Source organism: Alexandromys fortis, unplaced genomic scaffold (assembly GCF_014885135.2).
Source record: "Alexandromys fortis isolate MF-2015 unplaced genomic scaffold, M_Fortis_MF-2015_v1.1 scaffold_22, whole genome shotgun sequence".
Classification (NCBI taxonomy): Eukaryota; Metazoa; Chordata; class Mammalia; order Rodentia; family Cricetidae; genus Alexandromys; species Alexandromys fortis.
Window position 1 is genome coordinate 12,007,285 of NW_026067900.1, and position 16,996 is coordinate 12,024,280.

General features: G+C 45.5%; 1 protein-coding gene and 1 long non-coding RNA gene across 4 annotated transcripts in view; one reads left to right on the plus strand and one right to left on the minus strand.

The window, feature by feature from the left end:
* Nucleotides 1-229: 229 nt before the first annotated feature.
* Nucleotides 230-16,996, plus strand: part of LOC126491269 (uncharacterized) — an 18,426-nt gene continuing 1,659 nt past the window's right edge. Inside the window, exons 1-2 of one of the 2 annotated variants that reach the window (XR_007589367.1) lie at nucleotides 230-428; nucleotides 14,698-14,829. This is a non-coding gene — a long non-coding RNA (uncharacterized lncRNA). Of the gene's footprint in view, nucleotides 429-5,727; nucleotides 6,458-14,697; nucleotides 14,830-16,996 lie in introns of those variants that run through there. The other variant, XR_007589368.1, reaches the window with a different exon arrangement.
* The window catches only part of Slc17a5 (solute carrier family 17 member 5), a 39,066-nt gene continuing 30,259 nt past the window's right edge, over nucleotides 8,190-16,996 (minus strand). For both annotated transcript variants that reach the window (XM_050126467.1, XM_050126477.1), the window contains exons 10-11: nucleotides 12,104-12,194; nucleotides 8,190-10,199 (exon numbers count right to left, since the gene is read on the minus strand). In XM_050126467.1, coding sequence (XP_049982424.1) covers nucleotides 10,062-10,199; nucleotides 12,104-12,194 — 229 coding nt within the window. In that variant the 3' untranslated portion in view covers nucleotides 8,190-10,061. The remainder of the gene's footprint in view (nucleotides 10,200-12,103; nucleotides 12,195-16,996) is intronic.

Here is a 16,996-nt window from a genome sequence, read left to right on the forward strand (position 1 = left end):
GGCCAGAATTGCTGTTAAGAGTTACTCTTGAATGAGAAGGAGAAGCAGGATCTGGAATCTAGAATGAAATGGAGAAGCAAGAATCAAGTAGGTCGCTTTTGCCTCGTGCCTCTGCTGCCCCCTGAGGCCAGAGGCGGGAGCGCGGGCAGGTGGCGCCCGGACTCCCGGGCCCGCAGTGACTTTCCACTAAGCTGCGCCGCTGAGCCCTTTTAAACGCCTTTCTTTGCACGTGGTTGCTGTGAGTCATCTCCTTTCCCTAGACAAAGAAATCTAGGCTTTGCTAATCAGGCTTCCGGAGTCCGCTAAGGCGTGAGTCAAACTCGTGCTTCCCGAGAGCTGTAACCCCTCGCTCACCTCCCAGGGGAAGCGCCCACCGCCAGGGTGCAAACCTGCGTTTCTCTGGTGTCCGGGACCAAAGGACCCACGCGGTGAGTGGGACATTGAAACCCCAGCTTCAGAAGAGAGGAGCATGTGTGCGCTTTAAAAATGTGTTTTCTAAAAACCACATTCCTTCTTTAGACGGGCGAGATGGCTCCGCCGTTAAGGCGCTTGCGTAAATCCTGAACACCTGAGAACAGTCCCCTGGGACAGAGGGAGCCGATTTCAACAAGTTGTCCTCTGAGCTTCACACGGGTTTTAAAGGAATGAATGAATGAAAGAATACATAAATACTTAAATAGTGTTGTTAGCTGGACGTGGTGGAGTATGCTTGTCATCCCAGCACTTGCAGGAGGATCAGGAGTTCAAGGCCAGTCAGCTCAGTTTTAAGTCGTTACGTGAGAGAGACCCTGTCTCAAAACAGAAAAACGTGGTTATTTTAAAAACTTAAAAAAGGGGGGGGGGAGGGGAGGGCATTTATACTTTGGTAAGGAAGTGGAGGGAGAGGCAGAACTGAGGGACATCCTCCGGGGAAAGTAAATGTGGGCCGTTTGGCAAGCCCCTTGGCTGATGTGAATATCAACAAGAGCCACTTTGTCCCCACAGTGACACGTTACAGCCCAGCCAAGCGGTGAGGCTCCAGGGTGCCAGCACTCAAAGCCCAGTGCTGCACAGCCCTGCTTTGCCCTTCTTAGCCGTCGGGCAGTTCTGGGTTGACCCTGAATTTTTTTTTCTTTTCTCTTGATTGATTTAATTTTTTCAAACATTTTAACTAAATAAAGGACCCAGGCCTGGTGGCATATGCCTGTAGTCCCAGTATTTGTGAGACAGACGCAAAAAGGTCAGGGACTGAAGGCCAGCCAGCCTTAGAGGTATGAGACCCTGTCTCAACAAGACAAGTTAAAAATACCAAAGTGAGGGGCTGGAGAGAGGGCTCCGTGGTTAAGAGCACTGACTGCTCTTCCAGGGGACCCCGCTTCAATTCCCAGCATCCACATGGCAGCTCACAACTGTGTATAAGTCCAGTCCCAGGGGTTCCAACACCCATGCACATAAATAAGTTAAAAAAAAACTTCCCTCTACACTCGTCTTCCTATCTACTTAAGAAGAAAGACGTCAAAGGGAAAAAAACTAATCCTTCCTTCACTACTCACGAATGCTGTTAACAATGCCGGGTAGTGGTGGTGCACACCTTTAATCCCAGCACTCGGGAGGCAGAGGCAGGTGGATCTCTGTGAGTTGGAGACCAGCCTGGTCTACAAGAGCTAGTTCCAGGACAGGCTCCAAAGCTGCACAGAGAAACCCTGCCCCGGAAAACCAAAACCAACCAAACAAACAAAAAACCATTACCACCACCAAAAACCACATGTGAACACAGAATGTCTGCACACGAGAGTGTTCATACCAGCATTATTTATCTATTTATTTATTATTCATTTATGTTTCTTTAAACCAGCATTATCTAAAACCTTCTAAATTACATTGTGTCTGTGCATGTGTGTCTGTGTGCGCACGCGCGCACACATGCGCGCACTCACACAGTGAAGCACAGACCTGGCAAAGAGTGTTGAGGTCAGAGACGGATCAGGTGGCCAGGTGCTGCAGCAGGTATCCTTCCCCACGGAATCATCTCTCAGCTCCTCACACGGGCATTATTAATAACTGCCCCAAACTAGAGAAACCCAAGTGTGCACATCAAGGGATAAGTGTATAAACAAGAACAGTATGACAGGATGGGACAGGCTGTGACATTAAGATCCTGTAAGGAAGATGTTGGCCACCATGGCTCTCATCCGAAAGGATCCCGTTAAACCAGCTGTCCACCGTAGCAACTCTGCAGACATGGAGGATGAATGGCTGGCTGTAGGTGCGCAGGGGTGGGGTAGGGTGTGGGGTGGAGGGTGGGGAGGCAGTGACTGCTGGGGGAGGAAAGACTTCTGTTTGCTGCAGTGAGATGTGCTGGGATTGGAAATCTGACAGCTGTGCAACCTGGGACCATAATAAAAGTCTTGTGTGTGTATGTGAATGAGATCTCAGTGGTCGCTCCAAAAAGTAATGATACCTAAAATATGAATAGGCCTCCAATGTTACCAATAACGATTCTCCCATGCTTATATTTTAATTACCAAAGTAACTCAAATGACCAGTAAAATATTAATGCAGAGGAAAGAAAATTAGAAAGCATCTTCCCCTGTCAACTTCAATACTCTGAAAATCCACTTATCGTATTTTTATAGCTGTGTTATTTTCGTGCTAGGGATCAGACCCTTGGGTATGTTAGTTGAACATATGTCTTTGTTATTTTTGCTGTGAAGAGACACCATGACCCTGACAACTTATAGAAGAAAGGGTTTATTGGGACTGGCTCTAGTTTCAGAGGGTGAGTACTTGACCATCACGGTAGAGAGCATGGTAGCAGGCAGGCAGATAGTAGCCGAGGGCTTATATCCTCTCTGCAGGTTGGAAGCAGAGAGAGACAGAGACAGACAGAGGCAGAGACAGACAGAGAGAGATACACAGAAAGAGATACTGGGCATTCTGGACTTTTGAAACCTCAAAGCCCATCCCAGTGATGCACCTTCAACAAGGCCATACCTCCTAATCCTTCCTAAACAGAAACAGTTCATGAACTGAGAACCAAACATTCAAATATTGAGTCACCATTCTCATCCAAATCACTACAGTACACAACCACTTAGTTATACCCAGTCTCATTATTTACTTTTTTCTCCTGATGCAGGGTCTCACCATGTAGCCCTGGCTAGCCTGGAATCTGCTATGTGGACCAGGCTGACTAGAACATTACAACGATCTCTTTTGTTCCCTCCTTCCTTGACAGGGCCTCTTGAAGTGCGGTTTCAGTGATGTCCTGGAGGCTCACCCTTAACTTCTGCTCCTCCTGTCTCCCGGTCCTCAGCACTGGAGTTACAGGCATGCAGTAGCACATCAGATCATTTTCTTTATTCTTTCTTTCTTTTTATATTATGTACCTATATTTTGTGTGTATGTGTCTGTGCACTACGTGTGCGTGTATGTGTCTGTGTACTCTGTGTGTGTGTGGTGCCTCAGGGGCCAGCAGAGGGTATTGAATCCTCTGGAATTGAAGTTACAACTGGTTGTGAGCTGCCATGTGGGTTCTCTCAACCAAACCTGGGTCCTCTGGAAAAGCATCCGTGATCTTAGCCACTAAGCCTTCTCTCCAGTGCCACCAGACCCTCTTGAGATAGGATCTCTCTATGTAGCCCTGGATGTCCTGGAACTCACCGTATAGACCATGCTGGACTCAAACTCACAGAGATCTATTTATCTTTCCTTCCAAGGGCTGCTGGGGTTAAAGGTGTGGGCCACCATTTCTGGCTGTTTTTTTTTTTTTTTTAAATCTTTACTTAGTTATTTTTAACAGTGCTGGGAATAAAACCAAGGTCTTGCATATTTTGAGCAAGGAACCTGCCATTGCATAAGGGCTTCATGTGTAACTTGGACTGGCCTGAAGTTTGCTATAGTAGTCCAGGTTGGTCTTGAACTCACAATCCTCCTGCCTCTGTCTCCTAGTGCTGGGATCGCTGGCATGCACTGCTATACCTATTTGTTCAATGCAAGCCCACAGTTGTTTTTATTTCCAATTACTCCCCCTCCCTCATCTTACTCCCCTTCCCCTCCTCTAAAATATTTATTACTTACTCTCAATTACGTGGGTGCCCTTGGAAAATGATCATGTTTTTGTAGCTTTAGAGATGTTCATGTGGGCTTGTATATACCTGTGATCCCACCACTTGGCAAAGTGGAGGCAGTGGAGTCAGGAACTCAATGTCACCCTTTGTTACATAGTGAGTTCAAGGCAATCCCGGGCTACATAAAACCCGGTCTCTAACAAAACAAAATAAAACAACAACAACAACAAAACCCAAAATACAGAGCTAGTGAGATGCCTCTGTAAGTAAGGTGCTTACTGCCAGCTCTTCTAACTTGAGATTTGCATAGTGGAAGGAAGCCCACCACGGTGTGCTCAATCTTGCATAAAAATGTGACTGAAAAAATTTTTTAAAAATCTGAGAAAATGTTTGGCTGTTAATGCTAGGCTCACAACTAAAGCATAAAAACAAACAAACAAACAAACAAATCAACAAATCAAAACAAAAAATCAACCCCCAGACCCCCCCCCAAAAAAAAAGAAAGAAAGAAAAGAAAAAGAAAAAAGAAAAAAAATCCCCTAAAAAAGCAACTTTCCCAGCACTGCGAAGCCAGCAACAGGAGGATTGCTATAAGTTCAAGGCCATCCTGGTCTATATAGTGATTTTCAGGCCAACCAGAGCTATATTGGGAGACATTATCATAAATTAAAAAGTTGCTGGATGTGATGGCTCATGCTGATAACCCGCAGAAGTACAAGACAAATGCTAGGAGTCAGTGAGAGTGGGGCTAGCCAGGGCTAGCAAGTGCTAGGCCAGCCTCAGTTACGTAACGACACCATCTCGAATTTTTAAATTTTTCCGAGGCAGAGTTTCTCTGTGTAGTCCTAGCTGTCCTGGAACTTTGTAGCCCAGGCTGGCCTTGAACTCACAGAGATCCACCTGCCTCTGCCTCCTGAGTACTGAGATTAAAGGTGTTCACCACCACCATCACCCGGCTAAAGTTTTTTGAAAGGGATATTGTGTTATGAAATTTTTTACTCAATATTTTTGAGGTCTCTGCATGTTCTTAAATTACATTGTTTCTTAGTAAATATGACATTCAACTTATATTGTCATGTTGATGGACACCTGTGGCGCCTTTATGTCTGTTACAATAAACAGGAACCTAAGTGAGAATCACTCAGGACTATAGTTTGGGACTCACATCTGGGCACAAACATGTTTTTCTATTTAACTGAAATATTGGCCATATTATAATGCTAGCCCCTGGGAGGCAGAGGAAGAAGAGTTAAGATCCAAGGTCAGCCTGTGCTCTGTGAGACCGTTTCCAAACCAACCTATATTCTCCTCTTTCCCCTCATGAACAGGAATGCTCACCTCTGAACACTCTGCCAACACTTACACACTTCAAACTTCCCTTTCTTCCCCCCAAACCCCCTATCTATCTATCTATCTATCTATCTATCTATCTATCTATCTATCTATCTATCCATCCATCCACCCACCCACCCACCCACCCACCCACCCACCCACCCATCCATCCATCCATCCATCTATCTATCTAGGCTTTTGGAGACAGGGTTTCTCTGTATAGCTTTGGATCCTGTCCTAGAACTTGCTCTGTAGACCAGGCTGGCCTCGAACTCACAGAGATCCACCTGCCTCTGCCTCCCAAGCCCTGGGATGAAAGGGCTGTGCTACCACCGTCCCAGCTTCTTTGTTCCCTTTTCCTGCAGCGCCGGGGGTTGTGCTGGGGTCTCACTCAGGTGAGGCAGGGCGGTACTGCTGAGCTGGCAGCGCCAAACTTCAGTTTTGCTGCTGGGGAGTCTAAGGTGCTGTCTCACTATGCCCATAGCGCTTTTCCCCCACTCTCGTTTCCTCTGGTCCCTGGGGACATCGCCCATCCCCCTCGCATGCTTGTTTGGCCTATGGTCTGCTACTAAGTGAGCCGTCTTTCTGCTGCTCCTCATTTTCCTTCTGTGGGTTTCCGAGACTGGGTCTCGGGTATTATACCAGGCTGGCCGTGAGCTCGCTGTGTAGCCACAGTGACTGGGAACTTCCGGTTCACCCATCTCATTTCTCCATTTCAAGGCTTGTGGGTGACACTGCCACCCCCAGCTTAGTTTTATTTCTTTTTCTCGTCGAGCTACCAAACGCTGTAAATGTTTTCGATGTTGACCTCCCTCCCACACTGAGAAGTTGCCAGCTCTCTTCTAGTCTGTTACCCATTAACTCAGTGCATGCAGTCTTTGGGTGACGCAATCTCTCGCTAGGCCTCTCCCTTACCTCCCTGGCCCTTGTGGTCTGTGTTGAGAGAAGTCAGATGTGACACACGGAGCCGAGTGTCGAAAACAGGCAGTGCTGATTCCACACAGGCTATGAAGCACCGTGAAAGGTGACAGCGGAAAGTGGTCACAAGGATTGGGAACACTGCAGAGGGGAACACTGTAAGTGACCAGCTGCCAGAGAGACCAGTACGCTTGGGCGGGTTTCATATTATCGATCAAATTCTCTAGAACAGCCAGCTTTTCTAAAGAGTAGTTCCCTAAGGAAATCCCCTCCCCCCCCATTCCTTGAACTCACCAAGTAGCTGAGGATGTTTTTGAACTCCTGACCTTTCTGACTCTGCCTGTGGGAGACAGCTGCACACCAGCACTCCCTGCTCTCCTGGACTTTTAGGGAAGTAAACAGTGGTATGTCTTTACCCTTCCCCACAGTCTCTGGCTAGTCACATTAGGAGTTTTGTTGGGGAAATTTAGAACTCATGTCTCCATCACAATTGCCACAAAAAACAAAACAAAACAAAAACACCCTATCCTGTCTGGATTGCTATCGATCTCAATGAAACTAAAAGTCACCTTTCAGATTGCTGAGTGAAATTATAAAATTTAAAATTTATAAAAAGCTTTAGACTAAGATTGTTTGCAGGGAGCGGAGGGCAAACAACCAATACACATGGGTGATCCTGACAGGAGCCCACATTGAAAACGCTAGGATGTTTCAGCATTCAGCCTGAATACATAATTCTGTGTCTGTATGTGGGTGCTAAGGTCCCCCCATCTCTAGAGCCCAGAGGGCAGTCTCTGGTGGCTCTGGGCCACTGATGCCGTTGGTTGCGCAACCACGGCTTCTGCTGCACTGGGGCTGGCCGTATGGTGGAACTTGTTCCTTCCTCAGCCTCCTGATGAACTCAGAGCAAACAGACACCTGGGAAATCACCAGTGTTCTTCCTTAAGGCGGGAAAGTTGCGGCCGTTCACGTCTTTTCAAACCTTGCTGTCTGTTGACGAGAGTCTGGAAATATCGTCTGTGTTTTCCTTTAGAGGAAACAGCTGGCAGAGGCGTCTAGAGTTACGCGTCTGTAAGAGTTTAATTCTTCGGCGGAAGTGACGCATTTTTGCTGCGTATGAGAGGATGCAGGCCACTTCCCAGTGATCTTCCTGCACTGAGATCTACTCTGTTTTTTATTTTCCGAAATGGCCTCCCGTAGCCCAGGCTGGCCTTGAACTGGATGGGTAGCCAAGGGTGATCTTGAACTGATCATCTTGCCTTCACCTCCCACCTGCTGGGATTACACGCAGCCGTCCTCACACCTGACTCAAACTTAAAACTTGACATCAGATTTTTTTCTCTTTGGGGGAGCTGCATTTCTAATACTCTAAGACAACTTGGGGGATCCGCTCTGCAACAGGTGCTGAATTCAACTGCAGACGACAGCATTCTTCGAAATTTCTTCCGCAAGCCTGGTTTTCGGGGTCAGCTGGAAACTCAGCTCCATAGGATTTATTGTTTATTTTTTTTTTCCAGACAGAGTTTCCTCTGGGTAGGGCACAGAGAAAACTCTGTGTTGGGCAAGTGCTACATCGCTAGTGAGAGTAGGGATGTCTGGTGCTGCCTCACTTCCCACTTAGTGGTAGCAGAGATGCATTTACAGGGAAGGATGGTTTCTGGAGGATGTAGAGAAGATGTAAAACAAGGTACTGGAGAGATGGCTCAGCGGTTAAGATCACTGGCTGCTCTGTCAGAGGTCCAGAGTTCAATTCCCCTCAACCACACGATGGCTCACAACTTTTATGCCCTCTTCTTGCATAAAGGCATACATGCAGACAGGGCACTCATACATAAACACAGAATACCTGTACCATACACACAGGATAAACTAACTTAGAAACACAGAAAGGTAATGCAAAAGGATTTATTTTGATGATTTATAAAAGAAACATCACATGGCAACTCAACCTTTATTTACAAATTTAAAAATAAATTTATATAAATGTATTTACACCGTGTTACATTAACCGAGTGCTAATTGAAATGTTACAGGTAAGTGTTGAACAGACACAAGAGAACATAAGGCAGGCTTTTGATGCTTAGGTACTTCTTACAGTATGTCCAACAACCAGCAGACCCTGGGTAGCAAAACCTGCCGGAAGCTGGCTTCAGCAAGCACGGGAAAGGGGACTCACCAGCTTCACGTGTTGTCCCTTTAGCTCTATTTTGCGGCTGGATGGAACACAGTCCTAGGTAAACGCTCTACCACTGAATCAAACCTTTGGTCCTGAAAGTCACTTTAAACTGTGACCAGGAGCATAAATCAAGACAGACTGAAGAAAGATTTAAGACAGTAAAAATCTAACTAATGTAGCCAGAAAAACTGAATGTAAAAATCCATACTCTGATTTGTGTGTGCAAGTCACTTTAATCAAGGATGCTGTTATCTGCGGCTGTCTGAGCGCTGACGCTTGCTCTGTGGGTCAACTGCCAGTCATGAGGCCGGGGTGCTGCCAAGGGCAGGCTGGCACTGTCAAGACAGGAGCTGTGAATCCACTGCTCTGGTCCACTTAGGGCTTTATCTACACGTTAACAGCCACAGGGAAAGAGTGTCAGCTAAACACTTGGCATTGGCCCTGCACTTGGAAGCCACCTCTGATAACTGCTGGGCACTCCAGCCCTGAAGCCAGGGAAGGAATGCTTGGCAGCTGCCTGGGCATGGATCCCTCAGTCCAGCTGCCAGGCCACGTCTGACAGTGGCTGGTGGCTTGATGGAGAGGTTACTGAGACCTATGTATTAGGGAGAGTTGGCAACCATTTTTATGAGGGAAGTAGACAAAAACAGGTATTTAACACAATCTGAGATGATTTATCTAATTTAAGTAAATACGTGTAGTAGTGGGGGAGGGTCCATTTCAGCTCCGCTTCTTAAACCAGTGGTTCTCAACCTTCCTAATGTGGCCGTGGCTCTTTAATACAGGTCCTTGCCAGGCGATGGTGGTACATGCCTTTGATCCCAGCACTAGAGAGGCAGAGGCAGTTGGAGCTTTGTGAGTCTGAGGCCAGCCTGGGCTATAGAATGAGTTCCAGGACAGCCTCCAAAGGTACACAGAGAACCCTGTCTTGAAAAAAACAAAAATTGACAAAAATACAGTTCCTCATGATGTGGTAACCCCAACCATAAACTGATATGCTGTGACTTTGTACCAATTTTCCTACTGTTATGAATTATAATGTAAATATTAGTGTTTTCTGATAGCCTTAGGTGACCCCTGTGAAAGGGTCATTTGACCCCAAAAGGGGTCATGAGCCACAGGTTGAGAACCATTGTCTTTTTTTGTTTGTTTTATTTTTTTTTATTTTTTTTTATTTTTTTGAGACAGGGTTTCTCTGTGGTTTTGGAGCCTGTCCTGGAACTCACTTTATAGACCAGGCTGGTCTCGAACTCACTGAGATCCACCTGCCTCTGCCTCCTGAGTGCTGGGACTAAAGGTGTGTGCCACCACTGCCCAGCCGAGAACCACTGTGTTCAGCCCTCCCTTATATCATGCTGCCTAACTTGCAGCTGGGTATGCAAACCCAGTATAAGGTCTGGCAGATATATTATTAATAATTAAAAACAGCTCATTTTAAATAATCTCGCAACTAGTAACATTTCATGATTACCTTAAAAATACCGGAACTATTTTTCTCACATAGAATGCGTACACATTAAAATACCAAAGGCACTTTCAGTTTACATGATAAATTAAAATACATTAATTATTATTTGTCACCGTCTTCAGCTTTTGTGTCCGTGGTGGTCACTGAGAGCCCAGTTCTGCACCTCTCCTTTGGCAAACAGTATGAAGAAAATGGCACCAAACACATTAATAGCGGCAGCGATACAGAAAACAGTCTGCCATTCCCTAATGGTGTTCTGGACAAGGAAGGAAAATGCAATGGAAGAGTTGGTTATACAAAAAAGGATGTGAGAACAGAAATATCATTCACCAAAAGTCTGAGCTTGGAATAAACCGAATACCCAGCAGCAGCAGGGCGGTGGAACACTTGTTTAGTACTGTATCAAATGACAGTGAACCAGCCGTACCGCTATAGACGCAAGCAACAAGACAGACAGAGTGCAGACTGATGACGGCTTCTGCAAAAAGCTCAGAAAAGCTCACGGCTGTCGCTCTTGGTGGTGAGGGAGGAATGACAGCTAGGAGTCCCGCCTTGCTGAGGGGCGGTTCCGCTATGTGGGCCACAGCTGCCTGGATACATCAATGTCTGAACGTGTGTTCGGCTCTGTCATTAGGGTTTGTGAATTTTCCTAATGCCTTGCGTAACTTGTGTTTACAGAACTAAGTTCTCTCCCATCTCCTCCCCTCACCCCTTCCTTTCCTCCCTCTCTCCAAGCTTTCGTTATGTAGTCCTGGCTGGTCTCAGACTAGTGGCAATCCTCCTGCCCTCGCTTCCTGAGTGCTGGTTACAGGCAAGTGAAACTGTGCCTGGTATCCATTTATTTATTTGCTACTGGAATGATCACGTGTGGTCTAGGCTGGCCCTGATCTTGCTGTGGAGCTCAATTCCTGCGCCTCTTATCAGCATTGTTTCCTTAGCCAGCCAGGCCAACGTACTGAGTTCCAGGCTAACGATCTCCATCCAGTTCTCTCATTCTGCTTAGCCCCCAAAGAGTACTCTATGGAAACAGTGTATGTATGTATGTATGTATGTATATTTTCCTGTGCTGTGTTCCATTATACCCAGTTTTATGTTGGAGAAACCCAGGGCTTCATGTCTTCCAGGAGAGCATTCAACTGGCTGAGGCACACTCCAGCCTGAATACAGTATTAAGGGAGCAGGCAAAAGCACCTGGCCTAAATACAGCCATTTTGACCTCAGACTCCATTTTACCTGCAGGGTGAAACAGTTCAAGTTCCCAGGCCCTAGGGGGAGCTGGGAACCTTCCCATGGCTGGTCAACCTCCTCTTTAGACAATAGCAATAGTTTGTTATGCTCCTTAGTTCTCTAAGATATTATGGCTGTTCCTAACAACAAAAAGAACAAATGGATCTGATTGGCTGGACTAAAAGGCTTACATTTGTGTTGGTTGACAATGACGGAACACACAAGGAAAGTCCCTAATCTTTGACTCCTGATTGGTGGAAACTGTAACTGGAACTTGGCAACAAACGCTTGTGGTTTATGTGCTGATCAACCCCGTTCTGCCCATGCTCGGGACACTGCCAGGAGAAGCAAGGCTCCCGAGTCCTCATCCTGCAGCCCTGATCCATCAGCGACCTGCTTAGGTGGTAGCTTATTACAGACTTTGGGATCCACATGCGTTGTCTCCCTCCTTCCTCACGATGCTCAGTGGACAGGAGGAACGCTAAGGCACGTGATCTTTCCAGTCACGGACCCATATCCCTACACAATAAAGTAGCAGCTTTCAACATAAACTTTACTTTATATTGTATGTTTGGTCACAAAGAATTTCATAAGAGATTAGAGATTTGGCTCAGTGGTTAAGAACACTTGCTGTTCTAATAGAGGACCTGAGTGGTTTCCAGCACCCAGACAATGGCTAAGGACAGCACTCACGTGGACCTTATCTCTTCTCACTACAGGGCCAGGGCCAGAGAAGCCAATGCCCTCCCTCTTCTGGCTTCCCTGGGCACTGCATGCACATGGTACACAGATACAACATTTAGGCAAAACTCCCATATATATATATAATTTCATAAGGAATAAACCCAGAATTTTACCATTACAATACACTAATCTTGATAGAGGTGTGAAACTCCCAAATCTTTTTAGTTTACAAGCAAAATTTCTACTTACATCAGGGGTCAGGCTTTTAGCAATGATGGGCCCAATCATTCCGGGGATAGTGGCAAATGTGTTTGTGATGCCCAGGAGGATGCCGGCATACCTGGGGAGACAGTTTCACAGAGGCCTGGGTTATAGGTCAGCTCCTTTCACAGACAGCTCCTCTCCTGACCCAGACCAAGACACTGTCTCCATGAATGACTTATTGAACCAGGATTTTATATTTAGCCAAAGCCTTGCACGTAGTTATGCAAAGGTCCAGGGGGTTTCTACTCCTGAGCAAAACAATCTACCTTAGAGACAGGTGGGTCAGTTCGGCACAGAGCAGATAGGCAGAGCCTTTTGAGATTGCCTACATTGCGTTAGGCAATGAAAATAAATGACCACAAAGGCCCATAAAACACCACAGAGAGTAACAAGGCTGAAGATATGATTCCCTTTTCTGGGGAATTTTTCTATGTCATGTTTCTGGATCTACTGGGAGCTTACAAGTGGAAACATTGTATTGGAGTATGGGGGGGGCACACCTTTAACCACAGCATTAGGGGGGTTGAAGAAAGGAAGATTGGGGGATCAAGAGTTTAAGGCAAAAACTGGGTGATGGTAGTGCACACCTTAATCCCAGCACTTGGGAGGCAGAGGCAGGTGGATCTCTGTGAGTTCGAGGCCAGCCTGGTCCATAGAGTGAGTTCCAGGACAGCCAGGGTTACACAGAGAAACCTTGTTTTGAAAACCAAACCAAAACAAAAAAGAGTTTAAGGCAAGGCTTGGCAACATACCAAGTTTGAGGTTAGCCTGGGCTACTTAAGATCCTGTTTTAAAACAAGAAAGAAAGAAATTACAGGTTAGGGACGTAGCTCAGTAGTAGAGCTGGTCCAGTATGCTTGTGGTCCTGGATTTCAATGTCTAGCATCTAAAAGTAGCTATTTCCTGGTTATGAAGCTGAATTCATTTTTTAAAAAAATTACATATTTTTGTTTTTTGTGTGTGCTTGTGTGTGTGTGCCACAGTATGCTAGCTGGGGTCAGAGGGCACCTTTTGGGACTTGGTTCTCTCTTTCTACCACGTGTGTTTCAGGGACCAAATGCAGGCCCCATCATGCTTACTGGCAAGTTTATTTACCCACAGAATTATTTCATCAGCTCCCTGAACTAAAAACTTCGAAAATTATACAGATGAGAAAAAAAAATTAAGAACATAAACGTATATAATTCTTTCATATAGACATAATCATCTAATTAGCACCTTGGTAAATGTGCTCATTACTACTTGTGTATGCTTCTATTTCCAAGTATGTAATTAGACATGAGATAATATTAAACAGTTTCACAATTTACTTATTTCACTAATTTGCTGACACTTAAGTTAGGTCTGCACTGTGCGTGTGACGGAAAGATTTTTTTAAAATAAGCTTGGGGAAAGTTTCCCAAACAAAATCTTAGGGAATCAGATATTCTCATCAATGTTTAGATCACCTGATGTGGATACTGTGAATTGAATTTGGGTCACCTACAAGAGTAATACATGTTCTTAGCCGTGGAGCCCTTTCTCTAGCCCTCACCTTGAAAACTCTCTCTCTCTCTCTTCCAAGACAGGGTTTCTTTGTGTAGCCTTTAGATGTCCTGGAACTAGCTCTTGTAGACCAGGCTGGCCTCGAACTCACAAAGATCCACCTGCCTCTGCCTCTGAGTGTTGGGATTAAAGATCTGGGCTACCTACCACTGCCGGCTGCTTTCTCATCTTTTTTTTTTTTTTTTTTTAAATTCTTTTTTGAGACAGGGTTTCTCTGTGTAGCTTTGGAGCCTGTCCTGGGACTCGCTCTGTGGACCAGGCTGGCTGCTTTCTCATTTTAGATGGAGTCCAAAATAAAAATAAAATAATAATGATAATAAAAAATAATAATTCTGCAGTGCCTAATTCAACAATGTACAACCATCCATATATTTATGTTTTAAGCCCATATACAAAGCATATAATAATTTGGCCAAGATCTTTTTTGGCTCATTCCCCTCAGAGAGTACATCTTAAATTAACCCAGCTTGGCAGCACCTCTCCCTCCTCCCCCCTCTTTAGACCATTAGCACCTTGGCAGGAGGAGGAACCAGCTGCAATGTTGCCAGGCCTCTTCCCTGACAGATCGCAAGTGCAGATGAATGCTGTGAAATATTAGATGTCAGCACCAAGAAGCCCATTCAAGTATTTATATTATCCTTGGCCAGGAAGTGTTAGAGAAGACTGATGCCTGCAGACTCAGTCAGTTTTCTCTGGTCCTGAAATGCGAGATGCCTGTTGACAAAACAACCGAAAATCTATCCGAAAATCTATGGTTAGTTTTGTTGTTGCAGGCAACAAAACTAACCATAGATGAATCATGGTTTCACCCAGAGTATCCCTGTGATTCCAGCAAGCAGGACGTTGAGGGAGGGAATTGCTACAAGTTTGAGGCTAGTCTGTTTCAAAATTAAACAAAAGAAATCTTAATTTCAACTTATGGAAGGGCTTGGGAAAACACCATGAATACATTCCATGTTAATTGGAATATTGGCTGTCCGTTGGCAAAGCTATGAGAAATGATTTATAAGCATGTCATATACTGTATCTCATAGTAAGATCAACCCCGTGAAGACGACGGAGAGATGGCTCAGGGGTGAAGAGCATTTGCTGTGCAATCGTGAGGACGAGAATGTGAACGTCAGCACCCATAAGACAAGGAAGGCATTCCCGAAAATGCCTGTAGGGTAAGTAGAGAAGGCAAGATTGCTGGGGCCTGCTAGCCTAGTCAAGGTGTGAGCTCAAGGCTCAGCAGGTCCGGGAAGAGGGGCAGAGGACCTCTCACTTATCACCTCTATCTGAGAGGAATGCTGAAGAACTGGAGACAAGGGATACAGTATGTGCAAAGTTCTAGGTTCAATCCCGTGTGTGTGTGTGTGTGTGTGTGTGTGTGTGTGTGTGTGTGTGTGTGTATGTGTGTGAAGTTTCCCCGCCTTGCTTTTGTGAACTTATTAACGCTTGGGTTAGATTTCTTTTATCTTAAAAACAAACCAAATTTTTTTTTCTTTACCAATGTGTCCCAGAACTAGATGGAATATGAAGTTGAACTGTTTAAGCCTCTTCTGTTATGACAGACCAAGACACACCCATTTCTTTGCCTCTCCTGTAAGTTCCTCTGTCTCCAGCTCCTTACCCTGCTGTGATGCTGGGAGCCAACCCTGGGACTCAATTACAGTGAGGAAAGTGTTCCACCACTGGGCTGTATCTAGTATATAAACAGCATCAATACACCCTTCCTTCCTTCCTCTCACTGTTTTTTTTTCTTCTCTTCTCTCTTTTGAAAAAGAGACAGGGTCTTTCTGGGTCACCCTGGCTGGCTGCTCTGGAGCGCTGTAGATCAGGCCAGCCTCACACTTGGAGATCCAGCTGCCTCTGCTGGGAATGCAGGGATTAAAGGTGTGCACCACCAAGCCTGGCTGATACACTGTTTCATTTTTTTTCTTGTCTAACCTCTTTGCACTTTTTCTCCAGGCTTCAGTGTTATTTAAAGTCCCAGCCATAACCTTTTGCTTTTATGAAGCAGAATCTCACCATGTAGGCCATGCTGGCTTCAATTTCCCAGGCTTTTGAATGTTAGGATTGTGGACATGCTCCACTAAGGACCGGAACAGGAAAAAGGTTGCTTTATTTGTGGCTCTTTCTTGTTGCCCACCACTGACGAGGGCGTGTCTGTTAGGACTTGCACAAATAGGTATTTTGTATTTGTTAAAAAGATAAATTATACTATACTACGACTTAATTTAAATTGTTTCATTCCCGACTTTGCCTAAGCTCATACGCAGATGCTGAATCTTTTCCTAGTCTCACGTCGGGTAAATGCAAGTACATAAACTCCACAACTATTTGCTGAGGGGCTGGGAAGATAGAACTCAACGAGTGTCTCAGTTTCCAATGTGTGAGAGGCTCCCCCAAGGATCCCAGGGTGTAGATCCTTCTTAGGTCTCGGGTGGAGCCAGGGATTCTACCGTTCATTAGCTCTCAGCTGACGGCCAGGTCTGCAGAGCACACTGACAGGATTACTCAAACTTCCAACTTCTTCCCAACTCTCTGCTCCTGGAAGTTACATAACTGAACATGTGCTTCATCTGCAAAGTCTTCCAGATTCCCTTTTTGTTTAACGAGCAGCATTAATCACTGTTTTTCCTGTCTTTCCTGTTTGCCATGCTAGAGGCTGGATCCCCGGCTTTGCACACACTAGGAAAGCTCTCTACTACTGAGCCATGAGCCCAGACCCTTGTTAACGAGACTTGGTTCTTACTCTGTAAAGGCTGAAGTTTCCTCAGCCTTGAAATGGGCCAAGAACACCCGGTACCTACCTCCTTAGACTGATTTCAGGACAAACAGGATGATGTTTGTACAAGTGACGAGTAAGCTTTCAAGCACTAGACAACTGTGTTTACACACAGCTCGTGCGCTAATCGACAACTGGAAAAATCAACAGTGCTACTCTTTGTTGTTTTATTATTGTTGCTATATTGAGACAGGGTCTTATACGACCTATTCTATCCTTGAACTCATTACATATGTAGCCAGGGATGCCCTAGTCACTATGAAGCTCTTTGTTAGTAAAATGGACATCTCTCTGTCTCCTTCCCAAAGGGACAGCTTCTAGTGCCTTGACTCTTTGAACTCTTTCTTTCTTTCTTTCTTTCTTTCTTTCTTTCTTTCTTTCTTTCTTTCTTTCTTTCTTTCTTTCTTTCTTTTTTGGTTTCTCGAGACAGGGTTTCTCTGTGGTTTTGGAGCCTGTCCTGGAACTAGCTCTTGTAGACCAGGCTGGTCTCGAACTCACAGAGATCCACCTGCCTCTGCCTCCCGAGTGTTGGGATTAAAGGCGTGCGCCGCCACCGCCTGGCC